Here is a 27,286-nt window from a genome sequence, read left to right as displayed (position 1 = left end):
CTTGAAACTGAAACCAGCTAAATGCAACAAAATGGAGAGCACTGAAGCATGCAAGTGTACTCGAGAGTCAAAATGCACAACAAATTCATACATGTTGGCAGGTCTGCACTAATATTGAAAGTCCTCCCTGCCTGTATTGTACACGTTGTTCTGCAACGTATTGTACACAGTCTATGCTTTAAACTGTTGAATTGACCGGAATTTTTCCAGGTCTGGTTAATGTTTAACTTTTAAGGACATTTAGATGATGTGAGCTCATGGCTCTAAAGATAAGAGACTCCTCCACAACAGGAAGTGCCTGGCTCTCCGCCCACATATGGAAGCTTGTTTTTGCACTCCAAGGACTATATAAAGAAGATGGTATGTGAAGCAAGAACAATCTCAAGCACTTCAGTGTATGCTGCATATTCTTATTCATCACCGGGGGGTCTACTCCTGAGGAGCGGATGAAGAAACAAATTTTGCTTTTATTCACATTTAGAGGGATAGTGAGCAAAGCCAAAAAGGGGAAAAAAAGAAAATGTCCAATTTTATATTACGGAAGGCCCAACCAAATGACGTGTGCGATCTCTTGCGACTCATAAAGGTAAGCTCATAACACAGACTGGTGGTGGGAGTTAAAAATAATAATTGTATTATTTTTGCCCTTCAGGAACTTGCCAAATTTGAAGAGATGGGAGAGCAGGTCATCCTGACAGAGAAAGGTGATGTTTGTGAACACTTTCTTGCCAGTGAATGTAAAGAATTAAAATCTAAAATCAACATATCACTTGTAGAACTACTGGAAGACGGCTTTGGAGAGCATCCGTTCTACCACTGCTTGGTTGCTGAAGTCCCAAAAGAAAAGCAAACACCTGAAGGTAAAACAATTCCCTCATTCTATCAGAATAAGTAAAACATCTAACCTGACTGTGTCATCCACTAGGATACACTGTAATTGCCTTTGCCATGTACTACTTCACCTATGACCCTTGGATTGGAAAGCTGCTGTACTTAGAAGACTTCTTTGTCATGCCGGAGTTTCGGGGTAAAGATCATCATACACGTGTTAATCATTTGCAAAACTTGCCTATAAAACATTGACAGACATAATTACAACTTCTCGATCGTTTACTAGGGCTTGGCATTGGATCCGAGATCCTAAAGGTCTTAAGTGAGGTAGAGTAAACGTTTACAAGTGCATTCAATTCCTCACCTTGACTTTGTTTCTTAACGTGCGTGTGTGTGCTTGTCGCAGACGGCAGTGAGGACTCGCTGCAGCAGCATGCACTTCATCGTGGCAGAAAACAACACAAAGTCTATTGAATTCTACAAGAGAAGGGGGGCTGCTGACCTTTCCTCCGAGGAGGGGTGGCGTCTTTTTGCTATTGAAAAGGAGGAACTGTTGAAAATGACCAACAGTTGAGATGTTTTACCTTATTACATTTAAATATATAATGTATAAGTGTATCCTACATGCTACTGATATATAGTCCAAAAGCATGCTCAATGTGTTGTAAATCCAATGTAAAGTGTAAAATGCAAATTCAACTGATTCCACTTCTGATGGCATGAATCTCGATCGACGTTATATCGGAAAGAGATTTCTATTTCTTTTTACGTTTTTAATGCCTGCAAAAGAATGTGTTTTTTATATACCACTCCAGGATGTATTCATTCATATATTGATCACAAAGCCAGCTGGACTTGGTTGTCTTACCATTCCTTCCAATAAAGACTGTTTCAAAATGTTAATTATTTGTGTTATTACAAATGCTGCTATAGTACATTCTTTAACCACGCAAAACGTGTGTAAAAACGTTTTAACATTCATTAGAGGTGTATTTAATTGTATAATGCATGATTATTAAAGTGTACAATCTCAATGAAATGGCCCAGAATATTTTGTTCAATGTATTAATTTACATTAGCCCAGTTTTCATAGTTGACCTGACCTTAACACAACTGAAACTAGTCCACGTATTTATTCAGTTCATGTGTATTTAGGTTATTATTTGCTTTCGTGCCCCATCTTGGACCATAGTGTGACATTTTATAGTCTTCTTCCCTTCCATATGAAAGGATAAATGTACGTTCTTTTGCCCCAGACTAATTTCACCCTCCCCAGAGTGTAAGCATATTAAAAGAAGCCCCGCACATGAAGGCTCGCCTGGCTTGATGGCCTGTTCCGTCGGCTACCTGCCCGTGTGGTTTCCACCACAAACCCTTCCGCATTTTCCTGCCGCTCTCGGGCTGTGACGTGTTGTGCTGACGGCGGCCTCGGCGCTTGGAGGAGCGGGGGGCTGTAGCATGACAAGATCAGGCTCCAGACGTCCTGCTTTGCATTGAGTGGAGCTCCAGAAACATCCCTTCCAGACCCCTCCTTCTCGGCTCCTCCGCGGCCCGCCCAAATAACACCAAATTCCCGATTGAATCTAGCCTGAGTCTGGGTGGGGGGGGAACCAGGCGGCCTGGGAAGCCGAGGAGTGGACGGAGGCCATCCCTGCTGCATAAATCTGGTACGGGGCTCATTGTTGCTCGTAAGGTGCTTGCTTGCAATAAGGAGTTTGCGTTTGCTCTGTCTATTGTTTTTGCATGCATGGGGCGATTTAATTTATTGAACTCGCTTAGAGGCCGCAAAGAGGGTATGGCCTTTTCTTCTCAGGCCCAGGCCTGAAGAAAGGCCACGATTTGTAACGCGAATTCGGGCCTACCCAGCTTGCTAGCTAGCTACTAGCTAGTTTGAAAAGAGAGGGAGATGTATTTTGTAGTTTGGGCTTTTGTAACATGTTAATGATTTAAACGCTATATGTGTGTAATAACCAACAATGGCGGTGCTGGTAACATATTCTCTTCGAAGCGGCTTAATCGGAATGTGTGTGTTAAATTAGCATGCGTTTGAACACTAAGCTAACAAAATGGCGGTGATGAAAATGGTCAATAGCGAAGGTGTGTGACTCTGTTTGCCTTCTTCCAGAGATGCTAACCACACAACCATTACATTGTAGTCATATTTATTTTAAACACTAGTCTTGTCAACATTATATCATTTAAGTGACGGCTTTTCCCGTATTCTCGCTTGAACGTGCTTCGCCGGTGCACAATACGACTCAGTTATTCATCCCCTTTTACCATAACATCATGTTTAGCCTCTCACGGTTGCGTAGCTCAGTTTGGCTAACCCCGCGAGTGGATCCATTGTTTTGTTTGGCATCTTTTGTGCAGCAGCATCTTAAATTATAAACACCACATCTACCGCTTTCACCTGGAGGTGGGGGATGGTACGAGTCGTGGAAATGAAATGGTACCCTGGCCGGCTGCATCTCTCTCATCACTATTTACATCTCTGCATCCCTTTCTGTGTGCGTGGGAGAGAGAGTGACAGGAGAGTTAGATGTGCCACAGGAATGTAACCCTTGTACCCTTGTAAGGATTTGTTAACGTAAGAATATTGTAGGAATTAGTTGGTTAAAGAGTGCAACTGCTAGCAATTTTAGGAAATATTTCCACTTTGCCAGAATTCCCCAACATATATTGATAATTCTTGTGTAAACATACATGCATACACACATATCAAAGCAATCCCCATGGCCGTAGTATCATTGAGCAGAACACAGGGTGCTGTAGTGCAAAATTATGAAAAATCTCTTCTGTGATTTTGAATGTGTCGAAGCATTGGTGTGTTTATTTGAATGCATACAACTTGACTGACTAGCTTCAGGGCACCATCGCATTATAACATAGGAACTTCATATCACTGTTCTGTTGCTGTGATGGAAACACAGTGGCATGTCACTTTAGTTTATGTATAGTACAGTTAGTGATAATGACATTGTATTGTTTGAAAAACTGCTGTGACAGTCTTGAGTTGTCTGCCCAAATTCTTGTGTCCACTATGAATTTTGATGTCATAGCTTTCTTTCTAGTAACCTTACTAGAGCAGAGTAACTTGCAATTCAGTAATGTTTAGATATTTTGTCAGTGGTAGCATCGGGCTATGTGATAATCCATATATTGTAAGAAAACAGTGTACTTTATATCAAAATATGAAAGAAGTGCTTGAAGAAATAAGCTCACTGCACATTAAGTGAGTAAAAAATAAAGAAATAATATATATATTTTTTTAATACACTTTTGTCATGTTTACAGAATAATGGCCTGATGAAACGCTGGTTTTGTGCTGGGGTGTAACGATTCGTTTTAATCACCATTTGTATCACGATTCGTGGTTGCCGGTACGATTCAAGGACGATATTGGTTTATTCAGAACGATACAACCCAGAACGATTCAGAAACTTTAAATCGGTTCAGTAACTTTTTAGCTAAAAATACAACCAGTGTGACTGTGAAATAAATACCTGGATACTGGACAGTGCAGGTGAAGTTTCCTAGGTTCCCCGTTGTTTTTTGTTAGGGAATCGGGTCTAAATGATTAATAATGCTGGCATACTTAAGAATAAATTATCATTGAGTACAAATAATTAGTTAAAATGCAATACAGGATGAACAGAGGGTGGTATAGCTTGTCATGGTTAATTATTTACTTTTAATAGTGCAATCCAGACCTGCACTTTGCACCCAAAGATGAGGGTCACAATGCAAATTCCTCGGCAAATGAATGTTGCATGGCATCTTCAATTAGGTGTTGAAACTTTCTCACCTATACGGGCCCATGGCAGCAGGAGCTTTCTTAATCCTCCTGATCAGAGCAGCCATTTGAAAGAACGGTGCAGCAACTAGCAAGAATACACAAATCACAGAAGTTTTGCAGCGCACATATGTGTTTTGACCATCTGCGCTGGAGGATGACGCCACAAAGCGTCACTGATACTGGACAGTAAACTATGGTACAAAAACATCCTGACTTTTCATATTGTCCCCATAATTGAGTTTCAAATGAGTTAAATATGAATACTGAATGAAGTGAATCAACTGACCAAAAAGAAGAAATGAATCAACTGTATTTCACAGGTCCACTACAACTCCCATGACCGCCACATATTAGGAAGACGACGACGTCACAGACAGGCAGACTGAATCGAGTAACGTTTAACGTCTTTATCATTAAAAGTGCTTAAAACAAATACACATCCATAAAAACCTGCCGTGCTTTAATCCAATGCTTTATTTCCTTGTACCGATTCAATCGTTTGATTACCTTTTAAACGATGTTAGAGCTATATATATGTCGACCGGAGTGGAAACTTGCTGAATACAGATTGATGTAGTTGGATCATAGGAATATAAATCGATACAGCGATGTAGTGGATGAATCGTTACACCCCTATTTTGTGCTGTATCTTAGTGTAGTCTTTGGTTTCTGCAAGAGCACATTGGTGGTGGACTACATCATGTGAAAGTCATTGTAATATTGAATTAACACACACTGATGCATGCATGCACATCCACACTAATGTAATATGAAAATACTTTGGCTTGTTTGAGTACTTTAAATTCAGATCTGGAATAAGTGTAAATAAGTATATATTGTTAAAGGATATTATTTTGTATTCTCATAATTGTAAAGCCTTCATAAGTAAAGAAAAAATGGTTAATAAATGTGCAGTTGAATGAATGCTGGTAAATACTTTAGCTCAAGCCACTCAGCGTGGTTTCACTAATGATGTACAGTCGTCCCTCGCTACATCATGGTTCGAACATCGCGTTTTTTATCTACTATTTTTAGTAAAAAAATATTGAAAGACAAGTTACATGTGGTATTCTGGTCACAAGGCATCAGTAATGGTACATTGACGAGAAATGACATTAGATTAGATTACCTTGACACTACATGTAGTCAGCCATGGCATGTCCGACATGATAGAGTGAAAAAAAGTTCTCCACCCAATCCATGTGGAAGTAGTAAGTTTTTGGCTTCTTACTTTGTCCTTCTTCCCCTCTCCGTTTCAAACCCTTTAAGTTTAGAATAAATAAATTGGGGGTTAACTAGTTAGCTCATTAGCATGCTATGGGCGGCAGTCTCTTGTGGCCTTGCAGTGGTCCCGTAGCCTGCGCATTACAGTGGAGCAATGTGTTGCAAACAAAGAAAAATAGGAGTATAAAGATGACTGTAGGGGTGTTATTTCCTCTCTACAGGCCTCTAATTATGATCCAAATTTTATTTAAAAAGTCATAAACAGGATTTCTTTGCTCTAACTACAAAAATATTCAGCTTATTAATATTGAATCTGATTTAGTGGAAATTGTCTTATGGCGGTCGGGTCTGTAAACAGTTAACCACGATAAACGAGGGACGACTTTATGACTTATGCGATTTTGTCATATTTAATACCAAAGTTTTAAGTTTCTTTCATCATTTGTTTTCAGCTCTCCAGTAACAAATGCAGTGCAAGGACAATGGATGAGGATGTCACCAGGCTTCCAATACATTCTGAAGAGCCTAAAATAATATTACACGGATCGGGTAATTAGCCATGCTTGTATTAATGTTTGTTTACACTTAGGACAGAAAGCCAATGGTATAGGAAATATGGGGCGTTTTTGAAGAAGCAGGATTCTTAGTTTAGCCAGATAACATGACTTAATTGACATAAGAGGACGTTGTATAGTGATGCATGCATGATGTTGAGCCATTCAGTATATCCAATCAAGGGATGCTCTGCATGCTTATCTGGCTAACTGGGTAATCCTGCCTCTTCCAGATGAGGGTGGTGCCGGCGGGCAGGAGTTTGTTGTGGAGCTTCAAGAGACTGTGTTGGTGTCAGAGGGCGAGGGTGAAGGCATGGCGGTGCACAGGTTTGCCCCAGACGAGCTAGTGATCCAGGATGCTGTTGAGGATGTGGTATCTGAGTATGTGCACTGCGATGAAGATGAAGATGTCGCTGTAGAAACCTGCGTGATGGCCTTGGACGGTGAGGAGGAAGGCGTCGCCATGGGTGACATCCCTGAAGACAGCCTCGACGCTGAGCAGCAAGATGACGATCAGGATGGCTGTGGAGATTATCTGATGATATCCTGTAAGTTAACTCTTTCTGGACAATTGATGCTCGATGATAACAATGAAAAGTCAATTTGTCTGTCGCTCGCCTATTACTACAATGAATGCTCCCGTTAATGCCTCTATTTAATTAAATGGAGATTTTTCTATTGTTGCGCAGTGCGGGGGCCTCTAATTATTGCCAGGGCAAAGAACATTGGCAACTGTGGCTGTAGGCAAACTCCTGTTTTGTATTAACTCCACAAGCGTGGCTACATTTGAAGTAGCATGAGTAGTCAGCATCTAGCGGCCTTATATACCTGTCCATGCACTTTGAAATGTTGCACTACTCAGCTGTTGGTGTGAAACTCATGCATGGCACACGTGTATCATATTAATGTTGGCTGAGCAGTTTTTATTCCCACATTAGTTCTGTTGTGCAATATACTGATAATATACTTGTTAATAAATGACCTTTAGGGCGAAGAGATCTATGTTTTCCTTTGCACTTTTTCATGCATTCCAAGTTATTATTCAATATTTTTATGTAATATTTTTGTAGTTAGAGCATATAAACCTGTTTATGGCTTACCAGTTTTAGAGCCCTCTAGAACACCCCTATAGTCAACTTTACACTCCTGTTATCCTTTGTTTACAACACATTGCTCAACTGAAATGCGCAAGCTACGGGATCACTGCTGGGACACAAGAGACATAGCATGCTATCGAGCATCAAATTTATTCATTCAAAAACTTTCAAGTTCTTTTCACTGTGTCATGGCTGACTCCATGCAGCGCGAAGGTAAAGTAATCTAATGTCATGTCTCATCAAAGTAACATTACTGGATACTGCAATACAGAATACTGCACTACTACAATACTTGTCTTTCAATATTGTTTGACCAATAATGGTTCATATTCAACCATGAAACAGTGGTCATTTATGAATTAAATCATTATCGAAAAACTGCAATACTGAGGGAGCGATGTTTGAACCGCGATGTAGCGAGAGACAACTGTACCTTTTCAAATTTCAGAAAGGACAGCATCTGTTCAATTATTCCCTGTTTTCAAGTAACTGTGTCCTTTTCGTGTTTTAGGTTAATTAACGCTCTGGCTATAATTAGAGCGTTTACGGCAGAGGTGTCAAAGTCACACCAAGGAGGGCCGAGACAATGCAGGTTTTCTTTCCAGCCGCTCTCTAAAGCAGGTGATTTTAATGATCAACACCTCCTTCAATTTGAGAGAAGGAGCTCATCAATTAAATCACCTGCTGAAGAAACTGGTTGGAGAGAAAACATGCAGTGTCTCGGCCCTCCATGGCACAAGTTTGACACATGTGGTTTACATATAAACCATATAAAACATTGCATCTGTCAGAATAGACAATATCACTAGCTCATGTTTTGTGGTTCCATTATTGAAAGTCTAATTAGATGTCTTTGTTTTCCTCACTAGTAGACGAAGCTGGTAAAATGGTGTCTGAGGATGGCACAGAGGTAACCGTGGAAGGAGCTGTAGAGGACCAGGAAGTGGAGAAAGACGAGGATGGACAAGAAGTGATAAAGGTGTACATCTTCAAGGCTGACTCCGGAGAGGACGACATGGGTAAGAGTCTGTAAAAACATAATCATGCATTCAAATGTAGCAGAAAAACAGCAAGATATGTACGCTTTTGTCTTCCAGGAGAATCTGTTGACATCAGTGATGGGGACATGGAGAACGTGGCGCTGACAGAGTCTTCGGGCCAAACACTTCAAGAGAAGATGGTTTACATGTCTGTTGGCGATTCTCATCACCAAGGAAACCACAGTGAGTGGGTTTTGATCAATCAAGTTATTGATGGGCTAGCTATGCCAAAGTTGGAAGTTTGTTTAGGCAGCAAATCCATTAAGCCAAGAGTGTCCGAAGTGCAGCCTGCAGCTTGTTTTTTATTGGCCTGCGGCACATTTTAGAAGTAAAATTGAATCAAAAAAGCTCAGTAAAAATGGGAAAAATAGAGCAAAAAGGCAAAATGTAAAGAGGCTCAAATGTTGATACTAATAACTAATAATGAAGCAAAGCATTGTCTTTAACACAGTGTTCCCTCGTTTATTGCAGAGGATAGGTTCCCAAAATAGCCCGCAATAAGTGAAATCCGCAAAGTGGCCGACTTTGTTTACATTTATTATGTGTTTCAAGGCTGTAAAACCCCTCACAATACACTTGATACACTTTTCTCAGACATACATTAACATTTTCTCACATTTTAAACACTCTCAAAGTTCAAATTTTGTTTGAATTTTAATGATCAATCTAGTTGGACACAAGAAATTAAATAACATTTGGACACCCCTACATTAAGCCTATGATACAGCCTTCACGACCAACTAACATTCCACACTACAAAATAAGTCCTAAAAGCACGTATGATTTGTGCTTTTCTAACATTCCTTACTACAAAATAAATAAAAGTATGTATGCTTTGTGTTGATATCAGATCAGGATGGCCGATATTCAAGACTGCAGTATCAGTATCGTATTGAGAGTGAAAAGTTGTATCAGGAAACCCCTAGATGGAAGTGAGTGAATCAGCAGCACTGTTTGCATTGATAAAGTTTGTCTTTTGCTCTCACAGGTGTGGAGGATAGCGAGAGCTGCGAAAACGGGAACGGAGCAGCGAGCGCACTTCTGCACATCGACGAGTCGGACGGCATTGACGAAGTCAGCCGACAGCGCAACAAGACCAAGCGACGATCCGAACCTCGACAAGTCCAAACAGGTAAAATTTACTCCAGTTATCACTTACAGTATTTACGCCAGTTATCACACTGAATAATAATAATCACTTCAGATTAAAGCCGCAAATTGCGCAAATGCTGTTTGGTTGACTGTTAATATGATCATCAACAAATACGTACAATCGTCCCTCGTTTGTCACAGTTAATTGGTTACAGACTCAACCACGAAAAGTAATTTTTCTCGAAGTTGGATCTAGTATTACTAAATGGAATATTTTTGTAGTTATGGCATAGAAAACCTGTTTATGATATTCCAAATACAGTTTTTAACATCATTAGAGTCCTTTAGACTTGAAATAACACTCAAATAGTAACCTTGTTTGTGCTGTATGTATTGTTTTTTGTTTTTAATATTGTTTATAAATTATTACCTAATATAGTAGACATAATAAGAGTAAATAAATGTAAGTTATGCCTTTAAACCTGCAATAAATGCCTTTTCTGGTGGTCACCTCCGGTCCCTGTCTCACTGAACACCGACACCTTATGGCCAATGTAGAATACTACATTCACTTCTTTATTCATTCATTTGTTCACAGGGCCTCTTCTGGTTTGTATTTGTATATTAGTTCATTTATTTTGCTCATTTAGCCATTTTGTGCAATTTGCTTAAACATGCAAAAAAAATTTTTTACTAATAATAGGCTGTATTCAACCACGAAACAGTGATCATTTATTAATTACTTTGTGAAAAACTGCGATGAAGCAAGGGACGACTGTATTGCATGTGAAAAGAAGCCCAGTGAAATGTACTCTCTATCCACTGAATATCTCCCACTTATTGGTATCTGGGTAACAGAGGCACCAGTCTTAGTAGGGATGCCCTGACTGCTTGCTGTAATCCACCTGGGAGAGACAAAGGGGCTCCCAGGCTATGGTTGGCTGTGGACGTTGCACTAATCCATCTGTCGCACTCATTTTGCATCCTTCCACAACTACTGAACAGACAGGAACTCCATCACCTGAGGCAGGACGTCACTCCTCATGCATGCAATCCACCCTTGCCTGACTTGAGGTGCTGATTTTCATCTCAGCAGCTGCATAGGACCACGTTATGATCATCATCATCCACACCTTAGCTGTGTCTAGAAATTGTGTTCATCATAAAGTCCAGCATTCTTCACTGACAGAATGTCCACTTGTGACAAACAGCGGATCTCCTGAAGATCCCAGCTGGACTGCTCGCTAACTAAAACTTAGGGTTGCTGTTTTGTCATTGAAAAGTAAAGAAACCTTCTTATTTCTCCTTTCTAGCCATCATCATCGGTCCCTATGGTCAACCTCTGACTGTATATCCCTGCATGCTCTGCGGCAAAAAGTTCAAATCGCGAGGCTTCCTGAAACGACACACCAAGAATCATCACCAGGAGGTTCTGACCAGAAAAAAGTACCAGTGCACAGACTGTGACTTCACCACCAACAAGAAAGCTAGCCTCCACAACCACATGGAGGTACATGCCCTGAGCAGCAAGGCCCCCTTTGAGTGTGAAATGTGCGGCAAGGAGTTCCACCAGCAGTCGGCGCTGTTCTCCCACAGACTGCAGCACCACCACCGGGAGCCCAAGAGTCAGGCGCCGGCGCCCGCCAAGACGCACAAATGCAAGTTCTGTGATTACGAAACTGCTGAGCAAGGACTGCTCAACCGACACTTATTGGCCGTTCACAGCAAAAGCTTCCCTCATATCTGTGTGGAATGTGGAAAAGGCTTCCGCCACCCCTCAGAGTTGAAGAAACACATGCGTACGCACACAGGTGAGAAGCCTTACTCTTGCATGTACTGCGACTACAAGTCTGCCGACTCGTCCAACCTCAAGACTCACATCAAGACAAAGCATAGCAAGGAGATGCCATACAAGTGCGAGCGCTGTTTCCAGACGTTTGCAGAAGAGGAGGAGTTGAACCAGCACGGACTCACACACGAGGAGAATAAGACCCACCATTGTGCTCACTGTGACCACAAAAGTTCCAACTCCAGCGATCTAAAGCGCCATATCATATCCGTGCACACCAAGGACTACCCACACAAATGTGCCGTGTGTGGCAAAGGCTTCCACCGGCCGTCTGAACTGAAGAAGCACTCTGTCGCCCACCGCACCAAGAAACTTCACCAGTGCCGACACTGCAACTTCAAAAACGCTGACCCTTTTGTCCTCAGTCGCCATATCTTGTCCGTGCACACCAAGGAGCAGCAGCAGGCCTCCCCTGAAATGAGCGAGGCCAAAAGGACAGAGACACACGCTCCTGTGGCAACCCCTAAAAACTCTGCATCTAGTGGCTCGACTGGCTCAGGCCCGCCCACTAGAGTGAGCGCAGCCAGCTTAGCGAGTAGCGTGACTGTGGTTATTGGCAAAGGACAAAAAGAACGTAGAATCTACCAGTGCCAGTACTGTGACTACAGCACGGGGGACGCATCAGGATTCAAGCGACACGTTATTTCTATCCACACAAAGGACTACCCGCACCGCTGCGAGATCTGTTCTAAAGGCTTCCGGCGACCGTCAGAAAAGAACCAGCACATCATGCGCCACCACAAAGATGTTGTCCAGGCAGAGTGATAAGACTGTGACCATCCCACCCAAACCACTGCACCACTTACCATAACCATATGGCGCTTATGCTGCACTTAGCCTGTCCTCTTGTTTACTTCTCTTTTACATCCTCTTTGTCTCTTCACATGTATACACATGTACATAACACGACGCTCTTGGGGAGCAGCTGAACTCTCTGTAGACTTGCACTTTCAACTGCATGCTCCATGCTGAGGGACAGTTTGCATGGCAGATAGTGCAAAAGTCTGTTTTCTAATATTTTGCAGACCACAACCACAAAATCTCGAAAACTGAAGTCTCTAAGTTTGGATATATGAAACAGATCAGTGGGAATTAGGAGCATGTTTTTGCCGTAGCACTAGACAACCCAGTAAAGGTGAATGCGATTACCATAAGGTGTATGCTAATTCTGTACAAGTGCCATCAAAAGCATCTCTTGTGCTTCCTGGTGCTGAAACCGCCACCTCTCTGTAATACATTGTGACAAAATACACAAGGCCTCTTGTGTACATCACACAGAGGGGGGGGACAATCTATTCACACTTTTACAACCATGGAGGTAAAGTGAAGAATTCAGATAATGACTCAATGTAATGCTCTAAAAAATTGTGTTCGACTCAATCAACTGACAGTATTTTTGCCAGGGAGGTCAGGCCCTCATAGATTCAAAAAGGAAAAGGTTTGTCTCGTTTTCATGTTACATCAAACATTTTTGTGCGGATGTCATGAACAAACTTGTTTTTCTTATAAATAGGAATATGTTAGACTGAAGTAACAATCTAACTGTTACCTGCAGGCTAAAAATACCCTCATATCAGTGTCCTTATTTAAGCCGTGGCACCACAAAGATCCATTGAAACTATGTGGTGCTCCGATAAACTGAAGTCTGCTTTTACCAACACACACTGTTCATGCCAGAAGGGAAAAAATGTAAATGTTTTTTGAACTTCAGAAGACAGGTGCTGGTGGTGTACTTTTTTTTTTTTTTTTTTTTTTTTTTTTTTACATTTTTCTTAATTTTTTTCCCATCTGTGATTTGTTTTTTAAATATTTATTTCATTTACAAGTTGTTGTATAGTTATGTGTAACTAGACTTCTATGGGACGTAAATTATTGTTTTGTATACAAATCTGTACAAAGCGTGTAGATGTAAACACTTGATGAAAGTGAGTGTCGTTTTGGATGTATGTCACTGTATTTGTTAAAAAAAGGTAATAAAAAAAAATTATTTCAGCTGTTTGAAGTTTTATTTGCACACATCTGTAATACTCATAAAGATTCCTCTTGGACAGCAGCTTGTTTAAGTTAAGCTGCGGGGCACTCACCTAGGTGAAGAAAAACAGAGTTTGACATCACATCATCATCATCATCACATAAATCCTTCACATTTCTCTCAGTTGTACCGTTTTTGGGGAGGAATGCAGTATTTTCAGGTAGGATTCCGGTGTCCAGGGAGAACTGCCTGAACTTGTCCAGCACATCTGTGCTGAGGTCCACTGCACGGCCTGTGTGGAACCGCATGACCAAGGTTAGTCTACGACTGTGTGATCGCCACTGAATGTTTAATGTGAAAATGTCATTACCGTAGAGCTTGTTTACCACTGTGGGATTACCCCCGTCTAATGTAATGGTGTGCGTCAGGGCGTACTGGTCGTACTTGACCTCCACCACACGCATGTCATTGGCATTGCCCCAGCCTGATGGACAGAGGATCTTATGAAAGCACAGCCGAATCATCCATGCCAACCCGTGTTCTTTTACTACCCTCAGCAGACAGTTATTAGGTATGCTTGCACAATCGCTTAAGATCCAAGACAAAAATGCTCCCTTTATGGTACTGACAGGGAGATAATAATTTAACATAATGTTTGCAGTTGCAGTGGTGTAGAACTGCACTGCAGCATGCTACGGTTACCGTATTTTGTAAACATCTTTCTTAAGGCTTTTTTTTTTAAGTGCTCTTTTATTAGATCTCCTTAAATGTGAGGTGTCACAGTGTGGCACAGTGAGCCTCCCCTACTTACTGAAAAACTTCCTCCATCCATCTTGCCGCTTATCCTCACTAGGGTCGCGCGGTATGCTGGAGCCTATCACAGCTAACTTCAGGCGAGAGGTGGGTTACACCTTGGACTGGTCGGCAGCCAATCACAGGGCATCCTGAAAAACTTACTGGAGCATATTTTGTGGTATTTTCTACTCACCCCAGCCTGTTTGCTCAGAGCCGGCCGGCCCATTAGGCAAAATGGGCAAAAGCTAAGGGGGCGCCAGGAATTGGGAAAAATTAACCTTCAATAAAATTGTATATATTACACAATTAGTTTAGGACTGTATTTATAATTTATGACAGGATTTAATTTACAGGATTTTAATTTTGTCGTATGCGGTATTTATATTGTATTTCTGATTTTTTTTTGTAAGTCGCCTCTCATTCCATCGTGGTTCGAACATCGCTCCCTCACTCTATCAAGTTTTCTTTATTTTTTTTAATAATAAATAAATGATTGCAGTTTCGTGGTTGATTAAGGCCTATTATTAGTCAAAAAAATACATATTGAAGCAAATGTTACGTATTCTTCGCCTAAATTAAGCACATGCAAGCATAAAAATGTTGTGAATTAACTGAAATACAAATACAGTTCAAAGCAGCGTGCGATGTTTGTGAACTGTAGTCTACACTGGCCACTAGGTGTCACTAGTAACATGCACTAGACTTCATCGCCAACAACCGCTTTTATTATTATTTTACAACGATTCATCTCACAACAGGCACAGTAATAACATAAGTGAGATTGTGAGATTGTTGCATTAAGCCGATGCCAAAGACAACGGAATTGAGGACTGCAATACATCCAAACATTTATCCATACCGCCTGTCGTCACTAGGGTCACAGGTATGCTGGAGCCTATCCCATCTGACTTCCGTTGACCGCAATAAATGAGGAATTACTGAATTTGTCATTTCTTAAGCATATAAAGTGGGTTACTTTACAAATTAAAGACAACGGTAAAAACAATGCCACTGAATTTATTTTCTAAGCATATGGAAATGGTGGGGCACCTCTTTAGGTAGGGCCAGCTCTGCTCTTTACTCTCACCCTAGCATCTAAAATTCCGTTCATTTAGCCTTTAAACATAGCTGAAGTTCTCTTTGTATTTTGTTATTCTTAAAATTGTACAATCATTACAGAAACGTTCAATGACTTATGGCAATTAGTTGTAAAGTCCCACCCGCGTCCCTGCACAGATGATTTGCTTGATGGCGTCCATGTTTTTCAACTATTCTTGCCCCAATTTTACAGACGAGGTTGTCAATCCCCTAAAGGTGTGTACCAAATGTCACAGATTCGGCAAACACTCTGGAGGGTTTGTTGAGACGTGTGAGAAACTTGGAGTCAATGCAACTTTCGGGGTTGCATAACAGCGGTGTAGTAAGCATGTGGTGCATTTATATGTCAGAAAAATAATAGCACAGGCAGCACAGTTGGGGGGCTTTTTTGGGACAAATTTTCCCCCTTTTGCATGCAGCGGTTCAAGAGTTGAAGCGTTATCTTTATGTTTGTGTGCACACTCACTTGTGTATGTGAACTTTCCAGGCACGTCCGTCTTCTTTGCCAGGTTGTTCATTCTCCAACATGAGCCGTCAGATCTGCTCAGAAACAACTGAAACATGCTTAGGAATGTCGCCCTCAAAAAAAATCCCCACGCCCTCTGTTTCACTCACTTTAAACTCGCATATGATATATCCAGGTCACCGTCTGCATTTGGGCTGAGAATGGCGGTGCCCATTTTCATGCTGGCGCGGTGGTCGACAAACCATTGACCGTTGGAGGCAAAACCAATCAGGTACCACTTCCCTGCCATCTGAGGTGCAAGATATTGTGTTTGAATGCAAAATGATCGAAAAATCCTCTCAGAAGGCTTACCCCGTGTACGTTGAAGTCAGCTGGGGGCATGACTTCGGCTGACACCCCCATGGAGGCGAGTGTGGCCGCCAGCAGTGTCAGCAGCAAGGTCATAGCGATGGTGAAGAAGTAGATTAAGGATGAAGAAGAGCTCGTCTGCTGGTAATAATGCTCTGCCTGCCTGACATCTCTTTATTTATAGTGGAAGGCTGACACACTATTTTCTCACCCCCTCACTCTCTCACTCACACACGCATGAGAAGTGTGAGCTGAGTTGCGTCCAAACACAGCCTGACTTTTAACCCCATGAGGGTAGAATCCGGCAGAGGATGTGCTTGGATGGTATCAAAATCATGTTTACAAATGCAGGGCCGCTCCTGGCCAAATTAAGGCCCTAAGCAGAATTTGATCTGGGGCGCCTCCCCCTTTACAAAATGACTATCATGCCCAGGGGCGGCGCCAGGAATTCTGGGCCCCATGAAAAAAAATCACATAGGGCCCGCATGGGCTGCTGTGGTCACATCTTTAGACCTAACCGACCCATTAAAAGCTATTTTTACACTATTTGACTTGAACCTGCATTTACTTCGATGCATATTTTGGAGTAATACGACTACAGTAATCCCTCGTTTATCGCAGTAATTGTTTCCAGACAGTGAATTTCCGCAAATTAGGATTCCTTCTTTATAAATTGAATATTTTAGTAGTTAGAGCATAGAAAAACCTTTTTAGGACCTTCTAAATACAGTTTTTAACATTATTACAGCCCTCTAAACGTGAAATAACACCCATAGTCATCCTTACATTCGTATTACCAAATACAGTACACATAATAAGAGTAAATAAGCCATTTAAGACATAAATAAGACTCATGCTTGTGTGTGTTGCTGTGTACTGTATGTGTTCTGGTCCTAGGGAAGTTGAGTGGGGGCCGAACAGGAAATGACATCAAGGGTTCAGAGTTGAGTTTCAGCTTGCCGTGTATTAGGGCCGCAGCACCTTGTGTTTTTATTAGGGATTATTGTGCCTGTTGTGAGATAATTCAAACCTGCAAGTCTGGCTCTTGTGTGTCTCACGTAACCTTACAAGAACATTACTAACACCTAGTGATCATTGTAGAATACGACATACCTTCTCGATGTTTTTCAATGCGTCTTCTGAATGCCTTGTATGTGCATTTTACTTTGTTTAGCCATTTTATGCTTGACAATGCTTAATTTTGGCCAAAAATACGGAACATTTGCTTAAATGTGCATATTCATTGACTAATAATAAGCCATATTCAACCATGAAAGAGTATGATTTAATAATTCATATATTTTTGAAAAAACGTGATAGCGTGAACCTGCAAAATTCAAAGCGCAGAGTGGTGAGGGGTTACTGTGCATGGGAAACAAATTGTTCAAGAAATTGTTTAAAGTGCAAAATAACAAATGATCAGAATAAAAAAAACTGTCTGGAGCTGGGATTGAACACAAACTCCCTGTCTGAAAGGGCAGCAGCTGTACCATTACACCACCATGTTGTCAGATTGCTGATGTCTTTGTCTTCTCTCCTTCCTCGGGCTGACCTGGGGCGCCATGCTTCACGGCAGCAATGCACATCCTTTGCGCGTTTGCGGAGAATGCACCCCCTTGTGCAAAATGGGGCCCCACACATCAATCGTGGGGCCCTGTACCGATGTGTCACATTGCTGATTTTTGCAGCGTTGCAAGTTTTGACTAAAAGTGGTCAACAAAACAGCAGCTCCTGTCTGGTGAGTTCCACGGCAGAATTAAATTCAGATGTCAGCAGTTGCAGCACAAATGCTTCCACAGATTGGATAGCCAAAGCCTTGTGATGTGAATTGGATAGTCTAGTCTCATGTTTTTGTTCTTTGGCAGTGCTTTTGTCTCATCATTTAACTGACAGTCAACAAGAGAACTGCTTTCAGCTTCGAAAACTGATACTTAGTAGGTGCAAATATGGTCCAAATGTGTACCAAATGTACTTTGATATATTTGCTAAAGCAGCATTGTTGATGCACTGTTATTCATTTGGGTTTCGTTAAAAAAAAGAAACTGACTTTGACTATAAGATGACCCTGTAAGACCCCATTTTAGAAAGACACAAAATGACAAAACGAATATTTCAGTCATCTTGTTTCTTAGTGGTTTGGCAGTCGTTTGATAACTGTGCTTCATCGATCACCATTATCTTGTTAGCATTATAACTCCTCTGTTGTTTTTGCCAACAACCTTTGATGCACTTTTTTTTCCCAACAGGTTTCTGTGCCACGCCTGCATCTCTCTAAGTCACAGGTGTGTGTGAGTGACAGGAAGAAAAGCTCTGACTTGCTCGGAGCCACATGCTGGTTTGCATGTTTAACAGTGGTCATCCGGCGGAGCGCACGTGACTACGCAACTGAGGTCCGCACGCTTGAAGCAGAAAGCGATTGGAATACATTGGCACTGCTGGATGCCTTTTTCTGGGATTTTCAGACCCCATAAAGGATCAGATGATTCCTCTGGACACCCCTGACAAATTCAACGACCTCATCGCCTTGGAGGTGTGCATCGACCGCCAGGACCGGCAGGAGGACAAGAGCCATCAGCCAGGAATGCACCACGCCAGCGCCGCAGTTTGAGGAGCCCATGCGGCTGGGAGGCAGCCGCCTTCCTCCAGCTGAGAGGATCAAACGTTAGCGACTGCGGTTGTGCATCTACTGTGGACAGGCGAGTCATCCCATCTCTCGCTGTCCCGTCCGCTCTGACACTCCATGCCCTCTGAGAGTGCTCTAGTGACCACTTCTGTGGGGAATTTGTTTTTTTTGGACCCGGCGGCAGACAGCTGATCTGCTGGCTCCACCACATTCCTCTTGATGTGGTCTTGGACCGGGGTCCACAATGTTCTTCTGTTGTCTGGAAGGCCTTCTGCACGGCTTTGGGTGCATCGCCCAGCTTGTCCTCTGGCTACCATCCTCAGTCAAATGGCCAACTGGAGCGGGCCAACCAGGATTTGAAAGCCACCATCCGCTGTGTGTGCGACCAGCAACCTGCCTCTTGGGCCCTCCAGCTTTCCAGTCTCTGGAGTCAAAGTCGGCAGTCCCTTCGCTATCTGCCCACCTGCGCTGCGCCCGGCAGGTATGGCACAACACTGGGGCGGCACTGGCACTCATGTCAGAACGGAACCAGCACCTGGGCAACCACCACAGCATGTTTTCCCTCGATTACAAGCCTGGACAGAGGGTGTGGCTGCCATCCCAGGACTTACCCCTTACACCGACTCAAAGGAGCTATGGCCCAGGTAAATTGGCCCATACCCTGTTGAGCGCATCATTAATCCCTCCATGTTCTGCTCCGCCTTCCATATTCTCTCAGGCTACACGCTGCTTTCCATGTCTCCCTCCTCAAGCCTGTCACCTCCACCGACCTTAGCCCTCCAGAGGTGCCTCCTCCTTCTCCCAGGCAAGTCGTGGCCCGCCTATAGAGTCAGCACCATCTCAGGCGTGAGAAGTGGCAGGGGCTTCCAGTATCTGATCGACTGGAATTGATAGGGTCCCGAAGACCCCACATTATTTTTTATGACCGCTTCGGAAAAGCCAGGTAAGCCGCCAGTTGGCATGTTCCATGTTTCATGTTTTTGTTGTTGTCCCTGCCGTCTCCTGGCGTGTATTTTCTTTTCAACCACGAAACGGCAAGATTTATTAATAAATATATTTTTGAAAAACCTTAATAGAGTGAAGCCCCAAAATACTAACTGTAATGTGGCAAGGGACGACTTTATAAGTCTATATTTAGGTTATAGGTGGGGGTTTAAATTGTAAAAAGGAGTGCTGATCGCATAGTTTACTGTCACCATGAAGATGCTATATTATATGTAATCCATATGAATAATACTCACTGTTGTCTACTGATATCACGCAGCATACGGAGGCAAACTCTCTCATCAAAACATGCCTGCATATGAAGGGAAACGTGATGTGTACGAAGATTGCTGCATGGAATCCGCACATACCTTGCCAGTTTCAACAGGTACAGGTTTTGGGAAATATCTAATGTTTTGTGGTTCACGTGTTCAGCTATCTCGACATTTGTTAGTGTTGTACAGCACTTTCTCTGAGCTTAAATGACTTCAATGTCTACACTGATTGGTGTGCAAATGTTAACAATATACTGTAACATTCACACTTTGCAATAATAAGTCATCGCATTTTATCGGTGGGTTTGGTCAGCCCAAACTTTGATCAATTCTGAAGTTTTGGACTTGGATATCAAGGACATAAAAGCAGTGATAGGGATGATGTCATGGAATCGCTTACCGGTACACAGCGTCCAAACAGATTGCTCTGATGCAGTGCTAGCATGTTGTGTTAGCAATGTTAGCAATGAGCTAGCAATGAACTAGCAATGTTCTAGCTCAATGCTCATTTTCATTTGAAATTCCATATACGCATTAGCGATCAGCATTAGTGACTGACATGGTTATTAGGAACACCTCCAAATATGACAACTAATTAACAGTACATTCCACTTAAACAGATGATGATAAATACGCATATCATATTTTTAGGCACTTTCTATGGCTCAACAAGAGGCAGGACTCGCACAATGCATGTCCCAATGCCAGTAACTACTTACTCATATACTAGAAGCAATATTGTTGCACCAAAAAGACTGTCATATTTGAAAAGGAGTGTGCTTTTGACCAATGTTTGCGGTTTTTAAAAAGTTTTGAATATTACTGTGGTAAGTCGACTGTATAAAAATCTCTATCCCCTGGGGGCGCGTGACAAAAATTAATTGAGAAGCACTCCTCGAACGTCTTAGCATATACTGCTCATGAGCCCCTAGAGGGCGTATTTTCATTGTATCGGGGCGTTCTCATGATATGCTGCTCACTTGTGATGAAAAACGCAGATCTACACACACTACACAGTCCAAAGATCTACAACTGCGTCGTGCAAGTGTCCAAAGGCAGCCTGGTGTCTATTAACAATCATCGGTGCAACGCTGCCCTCTATAGGGCCACTGATTATTTGCTCAAGGTATTGATTTAATATGTTTATTATTGCGGTTGTAGTTTGCAGTGTAGAACTTCACTGCATTTTACGACAGTTTTTCATATTTTGCACCTCTCACATAGCTGAAGAAGCTAATTTATGGCAATTAATGACCACATTCATCGCACCGACTAGTACTTGTACTTTACATGAGGACAATGTATTGTTTTAAACAGTTTTCTCCACCCACAATGTGCATTATGAGAAGAGAAAGAGCACATTAAATACCGTACATAGCAATGATGCTCAGGCCTGCATTAACATATCAATAATTTACAATAAAGCACTTAACAACCCTGGCAACACTGATTTTTTTTAAATTTTGTGTACGTAATAAAATGATGTACAGTGGCCGTATGTGTACTGTGTGTTAAAATTGCAGTTGCATGTATTTTCAAGAACACTATATTAACACAGAAGAAAGAAACTAGACCACATCAGGGGGCCCTGAGGGAGGAGCTGTTGAGGCGTCGGCCATGGTGAGGAAGTCAACCCAGTTCTGGTAGAAGCCTCGTGAATTTGTTCCTGTGGCGTCGACAAGCCCCCACAGGCGTTTCTGGCACGTTTTGTTTCTCAGGGCCAGCTGAGCCTCCCGCTCTGTCACGTTGAAACTGATGTTCATCACCTGTGCCACCAGAAGGTACAGCAGGCTCCCTGTGACTATGACGCTGTACCAGGCACAAGTGAAGCAGAGCGCTGAGCTGAAAGACATCGACACAGACTGAGACGTCACATTAACCAATGACGTGTACATGCTGAAAGATGATGAAGGACTAATAATGTTGGTTCATACATCACAGCATATCATATCAATCTTCAGATATTGTTAAATTAATTCCATTTTTTTGTATGTTGGCCCCAAGTGGAGTTTGGACACACCTGCAGTTTGAGTTGGCTGGTCGTCCTGTTCAAAATCAACCCAGGCATCATTTAAAATGAGACACGCTAACAACAATATTGTATTGGCAATGCAAAGGAGGCCAGTTTTATCTGGGAGGAGGCTGGCAGCAGCAAGAATACGGGCTGCTGCAGCAAAGTGGAGACTGTGGCGTATAATACTGTAGCATCCAGAGCTGAGGTTAACGTGTCCTCAAATGTTACAATGACAAACGTGCAACAAGAGACCAGCACTGGTGTTCATGTAGTAGAACTAGTACCCATTAGTACCTGCTTTTGTCAGCGGAAACGGCTAAATAGAGCTGTACCGAGATGAGTAGATCCCGTGCAATGGATACAGTGTGCAGTGGCTACAGTGTATAAGAGGCAGTCGTAAGTCAGATGGCTTTTTCTCCATGAGCTCACTTTTAATCTGCTAGATATGTTCCCTCTTGACCACGAGCCGCACAAAGATGATATCAGAGCAATCTAATTGGAGGCTTCGTAAGTGCTATTATCTTCCAGCAATGCTACAACGCCATCGATGACCTCAGAGCTGACCATTAAGTCCATTATTTCAGAGCCGATTAGTGTCTGGCATCGTAAAAGCAAGAGCACAACCTTTGCATATGAGCAACACATAAAGCACAAGATGTCGGCTTCCATTGCAGCAGCCATACCTGGACTGAGTGTAGACACCGGGGCAGTAGAAGAGTGCACTGACCAGGTACTGTTGCGGACACAGGCTGCGCAGCACCAAGCCGATCCCGTACAAAGACGTCAGCAGGAACACACACAGGGTCAACAGGAAGCTGCGGTGGTTAGCCTGTCCTACACAACTGTTTATCCTAAAACACAGCACATACAAACAGTGATTTTTTTTTGCGTTAAAACCTTATGTGATTGGCCAAACTTTTGTAGGGCTTCTATGAATACTTAAAATGAACAGAAAATGGTTCAGGTTTTGTTTTTAAGCCTTAAAAATGTGTTTATTATACTAAATATCGTATATACCTGTATTATCTACTTAACTAAATATTTGCTGTGAATACAGCTACAATATAAAATAAAGTTGAAGTGAGTGAAATTATTTATAAGTTTTCGATAAAAAAAAAAAAATTGCCAAAATATTGCCTCAGTTTTCGGACACTGTCCACTGTGTTAATATGTACAATATACCGTACAATATTGCACATGACTAACTAGTCTGTTCGCCCTGTACTATATCATTCCGCAGAATCCAGTGTCCGAACAAAGCACCCTATGCGTTGCTGACTCACTGTCCGTGCATTTTATATTGAGTGCAAATGCTAAATGACTGCCATGGGACCACAGAAAGTTGCAAGTAGCAGCAATTTGATAAAGAAAGTGAGAAGCACTGTTGAATTCAAGAAAGAAGTCATCGCATAGGACGAAGATGGCTTGCAATGAGTCTCTTACAGCGCTGTGGAGGAATTTTGGCCCACTCATCTTTGCAGAATTGTTGTAATTCAGCCACATTGGGGGTGTTTTCCAGCATGAAGCGCCTTTTTAAGGTCATGTCACACATCTCAATAGGATTCAGGTCAGGACTTTGACTAGGCCACTCCAAAGTCTTCATTTTGTTGTTTTTCAGCCATTCGGAGGTGGACTTGCTGGTGTGTTTTGGATCATTGTACTGTTGCAGAACCCAAGTTGGTTTCAGCCTGAGGTCACGAACAGATGGCCGGACATTCTTCTTCAGGATTTTTGGTAAACAGCAAAATTCATGGTTCCGTTTATCCATTTTTTAAGTCTTCCAGCAGCAGCAAAACAACCCCAGACCATCACACTACCACCACCATATTTTACTGTTGGTGTGATGTTCTTTTTCTGAAGTGTGCCATTACTTTTACGCCAAATGTATTGGGACACACACCTTCCAAAAAGTTAATCTTTTGTCTGGCCAGACCACAGAGTATTTTCCCGAAGGTCTGTGCTCTTGGTGTCATTTTGGTTGGCCGGCTATTCCAGGGAAGTTTCACCACTGTTTCATGTTTTCGCCATTTGTGGCCAATGGATCTCACTGTGGTTCACTGGAGGCCCACTTTTTCACACAGTGCAATGTAGGTTTGGAATTTTTTTCTCCCTTAATAATAAAAAGTTTCCTTTAAAAAACGCATTTTGTATTAAATTGTGTTGTCATTTACTAATATTTAGTTATTTTTGATGATCTGTAACATTTATGTGAGAAAAGAATGCAAAAAAAAAAGAAAACGGGAAGGGGGCAAACACTTTTTCACAGCACTGTATAATAATTCTCTATAAAATTTATTTTTTTGTTAATATTTTTGGGGTATCTGGAACAAATTAGCATCTACTATTATTATTTGTCAATTATTTAATAATTCATCATTTTTATTATTTATTATTTAGGTATTTATTATTTTCCATGCTTCGCTTTTTGTGTCTTTCTGTTTTTGTCTGACCTTTTCATGACAAAAACCGAGGCGGCGCTGTATATCACTTATTTGACTTCGCAGTACACTTATTACAGCTTATTAGAAACATATTAGAAGTTAATTATATTTGGATATATCTGTGTACACTTCTTTTTCAAATTTCCGCTTCCTCTGCTACTTTAAAACAGGTATTTTTTGTTTATTGCATGACATAATCTCGTTACATGTGATAAAGTAAGCACTTTAGATAGAAGAGACTCAGAAATGCACACTAAATGCACAGACCAGACACAGTGGTGGTCCAGGCGTTGGACACAAGCGCCACATGTTCTACAATGTCCCGCCCGAGGTGGTCGCTTTATTTTACACGCAGGACACCAGCTCCATTTTTCACTTGCTGTGTGAAACTGTGATTTAGGTCGTGTGCACGAAGACTGGACACTTAGATGTGGCAAATCCTTGACGGCTTCCTCAGTAGTCCTAACAAATCCTGGACCTCTCTTAGTCCAAACCAGAGAGACAATAGTCAGGATCATCCCGGTGGTCACGATGCACAGCTGCATCCGGTTCACATCGCCACGAGGTAGAATCTCAGTGATGAAGAGGTAGTACATGTAGGCCAGGGAGTAGAGAGCCAGGGTGAGGAAGAAGAGTGTGCGTCTCTTCCTCCTGTGGGTGGCGTAGTAGAGCCACAGCACCAGGCCTGGAAGAGCCGTCAGGATCATGATACCTAGTAGGTAGTGCAGCGCCGCCACACGCATCAGCAGAGGCAACAGAACCAGCGCAGGAACCATGGAGATCTCCAAGTTGTCAATCAAGGCCCCCAGAAGGGCAGAGTGACATCCGCTTTTTGGTGTCCTGTCTCGCAGCCATCTACATGGACACACACGTAGATAGATGAATGGATGGAAGGATGGACGGATGGACAGATAGCCGGAGGTCATCATAAATGAATGGACAATAGATAGATGATGGATAAATGGATGGCAGAATGGACCAATGACGGATACATGACCGAATGGATAGGGGGACAAAAGGGAGGAAGAAGACGGATGGATAAACAGACAGACGGATGGACAGATGGATGGCGATCATGAATAAAATGGATGAAAGACAGATGATGCGTGAATGGACGAATGAATGAATGGACGGATGGATAGATTGGTGGATAGATGAGGATAGATAGACAGATGATGATAGATGGATGGATGAATGGATGGACACACAGATGAAGGATGATAGAGATGGTGATCATGGATAAATGGATGATTAGTGGATAGATGGAAGTTGGCAGAGTGAATGGATGGACAGATTGATGAATAGATAAATGGCTAGACAGATGGTCGTAGGATGGTAAATGGTTGGATGAAGAATGCTGATCATAAATACAGACTAATGGACAAATGATTGATGAGTGAATGAAAGGATGGATGGAAGGACAGATAAATGGGTGGATGGACGATAGGTAGGGTTGGGCATCATTTGAATTTGAACGACTCCGGTTCAGACTCCCCGTTTCGATTCCGGTTCCTAACGATCCTCCATTCAGATGCTTTTTAGAAGCACGGTCATAAGAGTTTGCACGGTTCAAATGAGGGTGCTAGCCAGAGTTCTTTTTGGTTGAAATGTCTGAACTTGTCCATACTTTCAACCCTGCAGTACATACTGTAAATATCAAACCATTCACCTTGAATATCAATGTTACGACGTTTCAAGTTTAGGAAGAATAGAGCTAAACACAACTAAACAGAATAGAGCCCAAATCGCTCTTATTGTGAAGGCCAGCAGTGTGTTGTGTGAATTGAGAAGGTTCCTTGATTGATTGTTGTGCAAAAGATAAACTTTCCTCGCCGAAGAACTTGGTCACATTGGCATGAGACAGACGTCCTTTATCGTTTGATTTCCCTGATACTGATCGCTGAGAGGAAGTCTGACTACCACATTAAAGGCGAGGTACTCGATTAGTTACGTATTTCCACACCTTGAATGATATTGCCGCAAATGTTGCACCGAGCCAACCGCTCTTATCTTGTGGTTGGTGCTGGCCGGCTTTTTCTTGTGTCGGTGTTTGCGGCTATTTCTTGAGGTCGGCGAAGTGGGTCATCGAACCTAGGAATAGAAATAAAAACATTTGAACGATCCCGCGATACCGGGACAATCGTAATGTCAGTCCCGATTCCCCGTCGATGCTCGAGACTCGATGCCCAACCCTAATGATAGGTGAAGGAGTGGACGGACAGAATGATAGACGGTTGGATGAATGGATGATGGATGAATAAATTAATGTTTGGAAGGATGAGCTTGCGGATAGATGGATGTACGGACAGACAGGTAGAGGTGCATGATGGATCGATGGTCAGATAATGATTGACAGCCTGTGGGCGAATGATGGAAACGGACACACAAGCTAATGTGGTGACTCATATATGACATATTATCTTGTACGTCACTTCCTACCTGTTAAAGGCCTCGTCCACATCTTCACAGTCACAACAACATCCATACTGGAAGACGTCACATTCACAACAACACATTGGATCGTCTGGTTCTGGAGGCTTTAACTTCTCCCATTTCATGGTGGCACACCTTCAACAAGCAACACTGTGAGACAAGACAAACCTATTTAGCCGATAGCCGCATATCTCTTTAATGCGGAGTAAGGACTATCAAACAATAATTTGCTCCACCAAAGTACCAAAAACACACATGTTGCATCAGGATTGGTGTAAGTCACAAAATGAGGCGATTAATAACTAATACTTTAGCAGCGACTATCTTTTTAGAATACATCCCACAGGGGAT

General features: G+C 42.2%; 3 protein-coding genes and 1 long non-coding RNA gene across 11 annotated transcripts; 3 read left to right on the top strand and 1 right to left on the bottom strand.

The window, feature by feature from the left end:
• Positions 1–301: 301 nt before the first annotated feature.
• Positions 302–1,734, top strand: LOC129168888 (diamine acetyltransferase 1-like). Its single transcript, XM_054754682.1, has 6 exons — positions 302–586; positions 653–704; positions 777–860; positions 926–1,027; positions 1,118–1,158; positions 1,238–1,734. The coding sequence occupies exons 1-6, from the start codon at positions 521–523 to the stop codon at positions 1,403–1,405; spliced, it is 513 nt and encodes a 170-aa protein (XP_054610657.1). The 5' UTR covers positions 302–520; the 3' UTR covers positions 1,406–1,734.
• Positions 1,735–2,159: 425 nt separating this feature from the next.
• LOC129168885 (zinc finger Y-chromosomal protein) lies at positions 2,160–13,461 on the top strand. Of its 7 annotated transcripts, XM_054754677.1 has the most exons (8): positions 2,162–2,498; positions 6,307–6,403; positions 6,642–6,735; positions 6,828–6,956; positions 8,375–8,524; positions 8,603–8,728; positions 9,534–9,677; positions 10,951–13,461. In XM_054754677.1, the coding sequence occupies exons 3-8, from the start codon at positions 6,642–6,644 to the stop codon at positions 12,249–12,251; spliced, it is 1,944 nt and encodes a 647-aa protein (XP_054610652.1). In that variant the 5' UTR covers positions 2,162–2,498; positions 6,307–6,403; the 3' UTR covers positions 12,252–13,461. The 7 variants fall into 7 exon arrangements, with proteins under 7 accessions (XP_054610650.1, XP_054610652.1, XP_054610653.1 ...); XM_054754675.1 differs by having other exon boundaries at positions 2,160–2,498; positions 6,642–6,956; positions 8,378–8,524; XM_054754678.1 differs by lacking the exon at positions 6,307–6,403.
• LOC129168889 (palmitoyltransferase ZDHHC23-A-like) lies at positions 13,452–27,075 on the bottom strand. Its single transcript, XM_054754684.1, has 9 exons — positions 26,942–27,075; positions 24,770–25,357; positions 22,745–22,912; positions 21,649–21,889; positions 15,967–16,106; positions 15,818–15,891; positions 13,829–13,942; positions 13,649–13,750; positions 13,452–13,570 (listed from the first exon to the last, which is right to left on the bottom strand). Exons 1-9 carry the CDS (start codon positions 27,058–27,060, stop codon positions 13,551–13,553), a joined length of 1,566 nt encoding a protein of 521 aa, XP_054610659.1. The 5' UTR covers positions 27,061–27,075; the 3' UTR covers positions 13,452–13,550.
• Positions 17,982–25,915, top strand: LOC129168890 (uncharacterized). 2 transcript variants are annotated; one of them, XR_008566354.1, is made up of 5 exons: positions 17,982–18,099; positions 18,412–19,432; positions 19,541–19,731; positions 20,053–20,160; positions 23,680–25,915. It is a non-coding gene; the product is annotated as an uncharacterized LOC129168890 (long non-coding RNA). The 2 variants fall into 2 exon arrangements; XR_008566353.1 differs by having other exon boundaries at positions 19,507–19,731.
• Positions 27,076–27,286: the final 211 nt, after the last annotated feature.

Source organism: Dunckerocampus dactyliophorus, chromosome 16 (genome assembly GCF_027744805.1).
Source record: "Dunckerocampus dactyliophorus isolate RoL2022-P2 chromosome 16, RoL_Ddac_1.1, whole genome shotgun sequence".
NCBI classification, from domain to species: domain Eukaryota; kingdom Metazoa; phylum Chordata; class Actinopteri; order Syngnathiformes; family Syngnathidae; genus Dunckerocampus; species Dunckerocampus dactyliophorus.
This window is presented reverse-complemented; position numbering and strand designations above follow the sequence as displayed.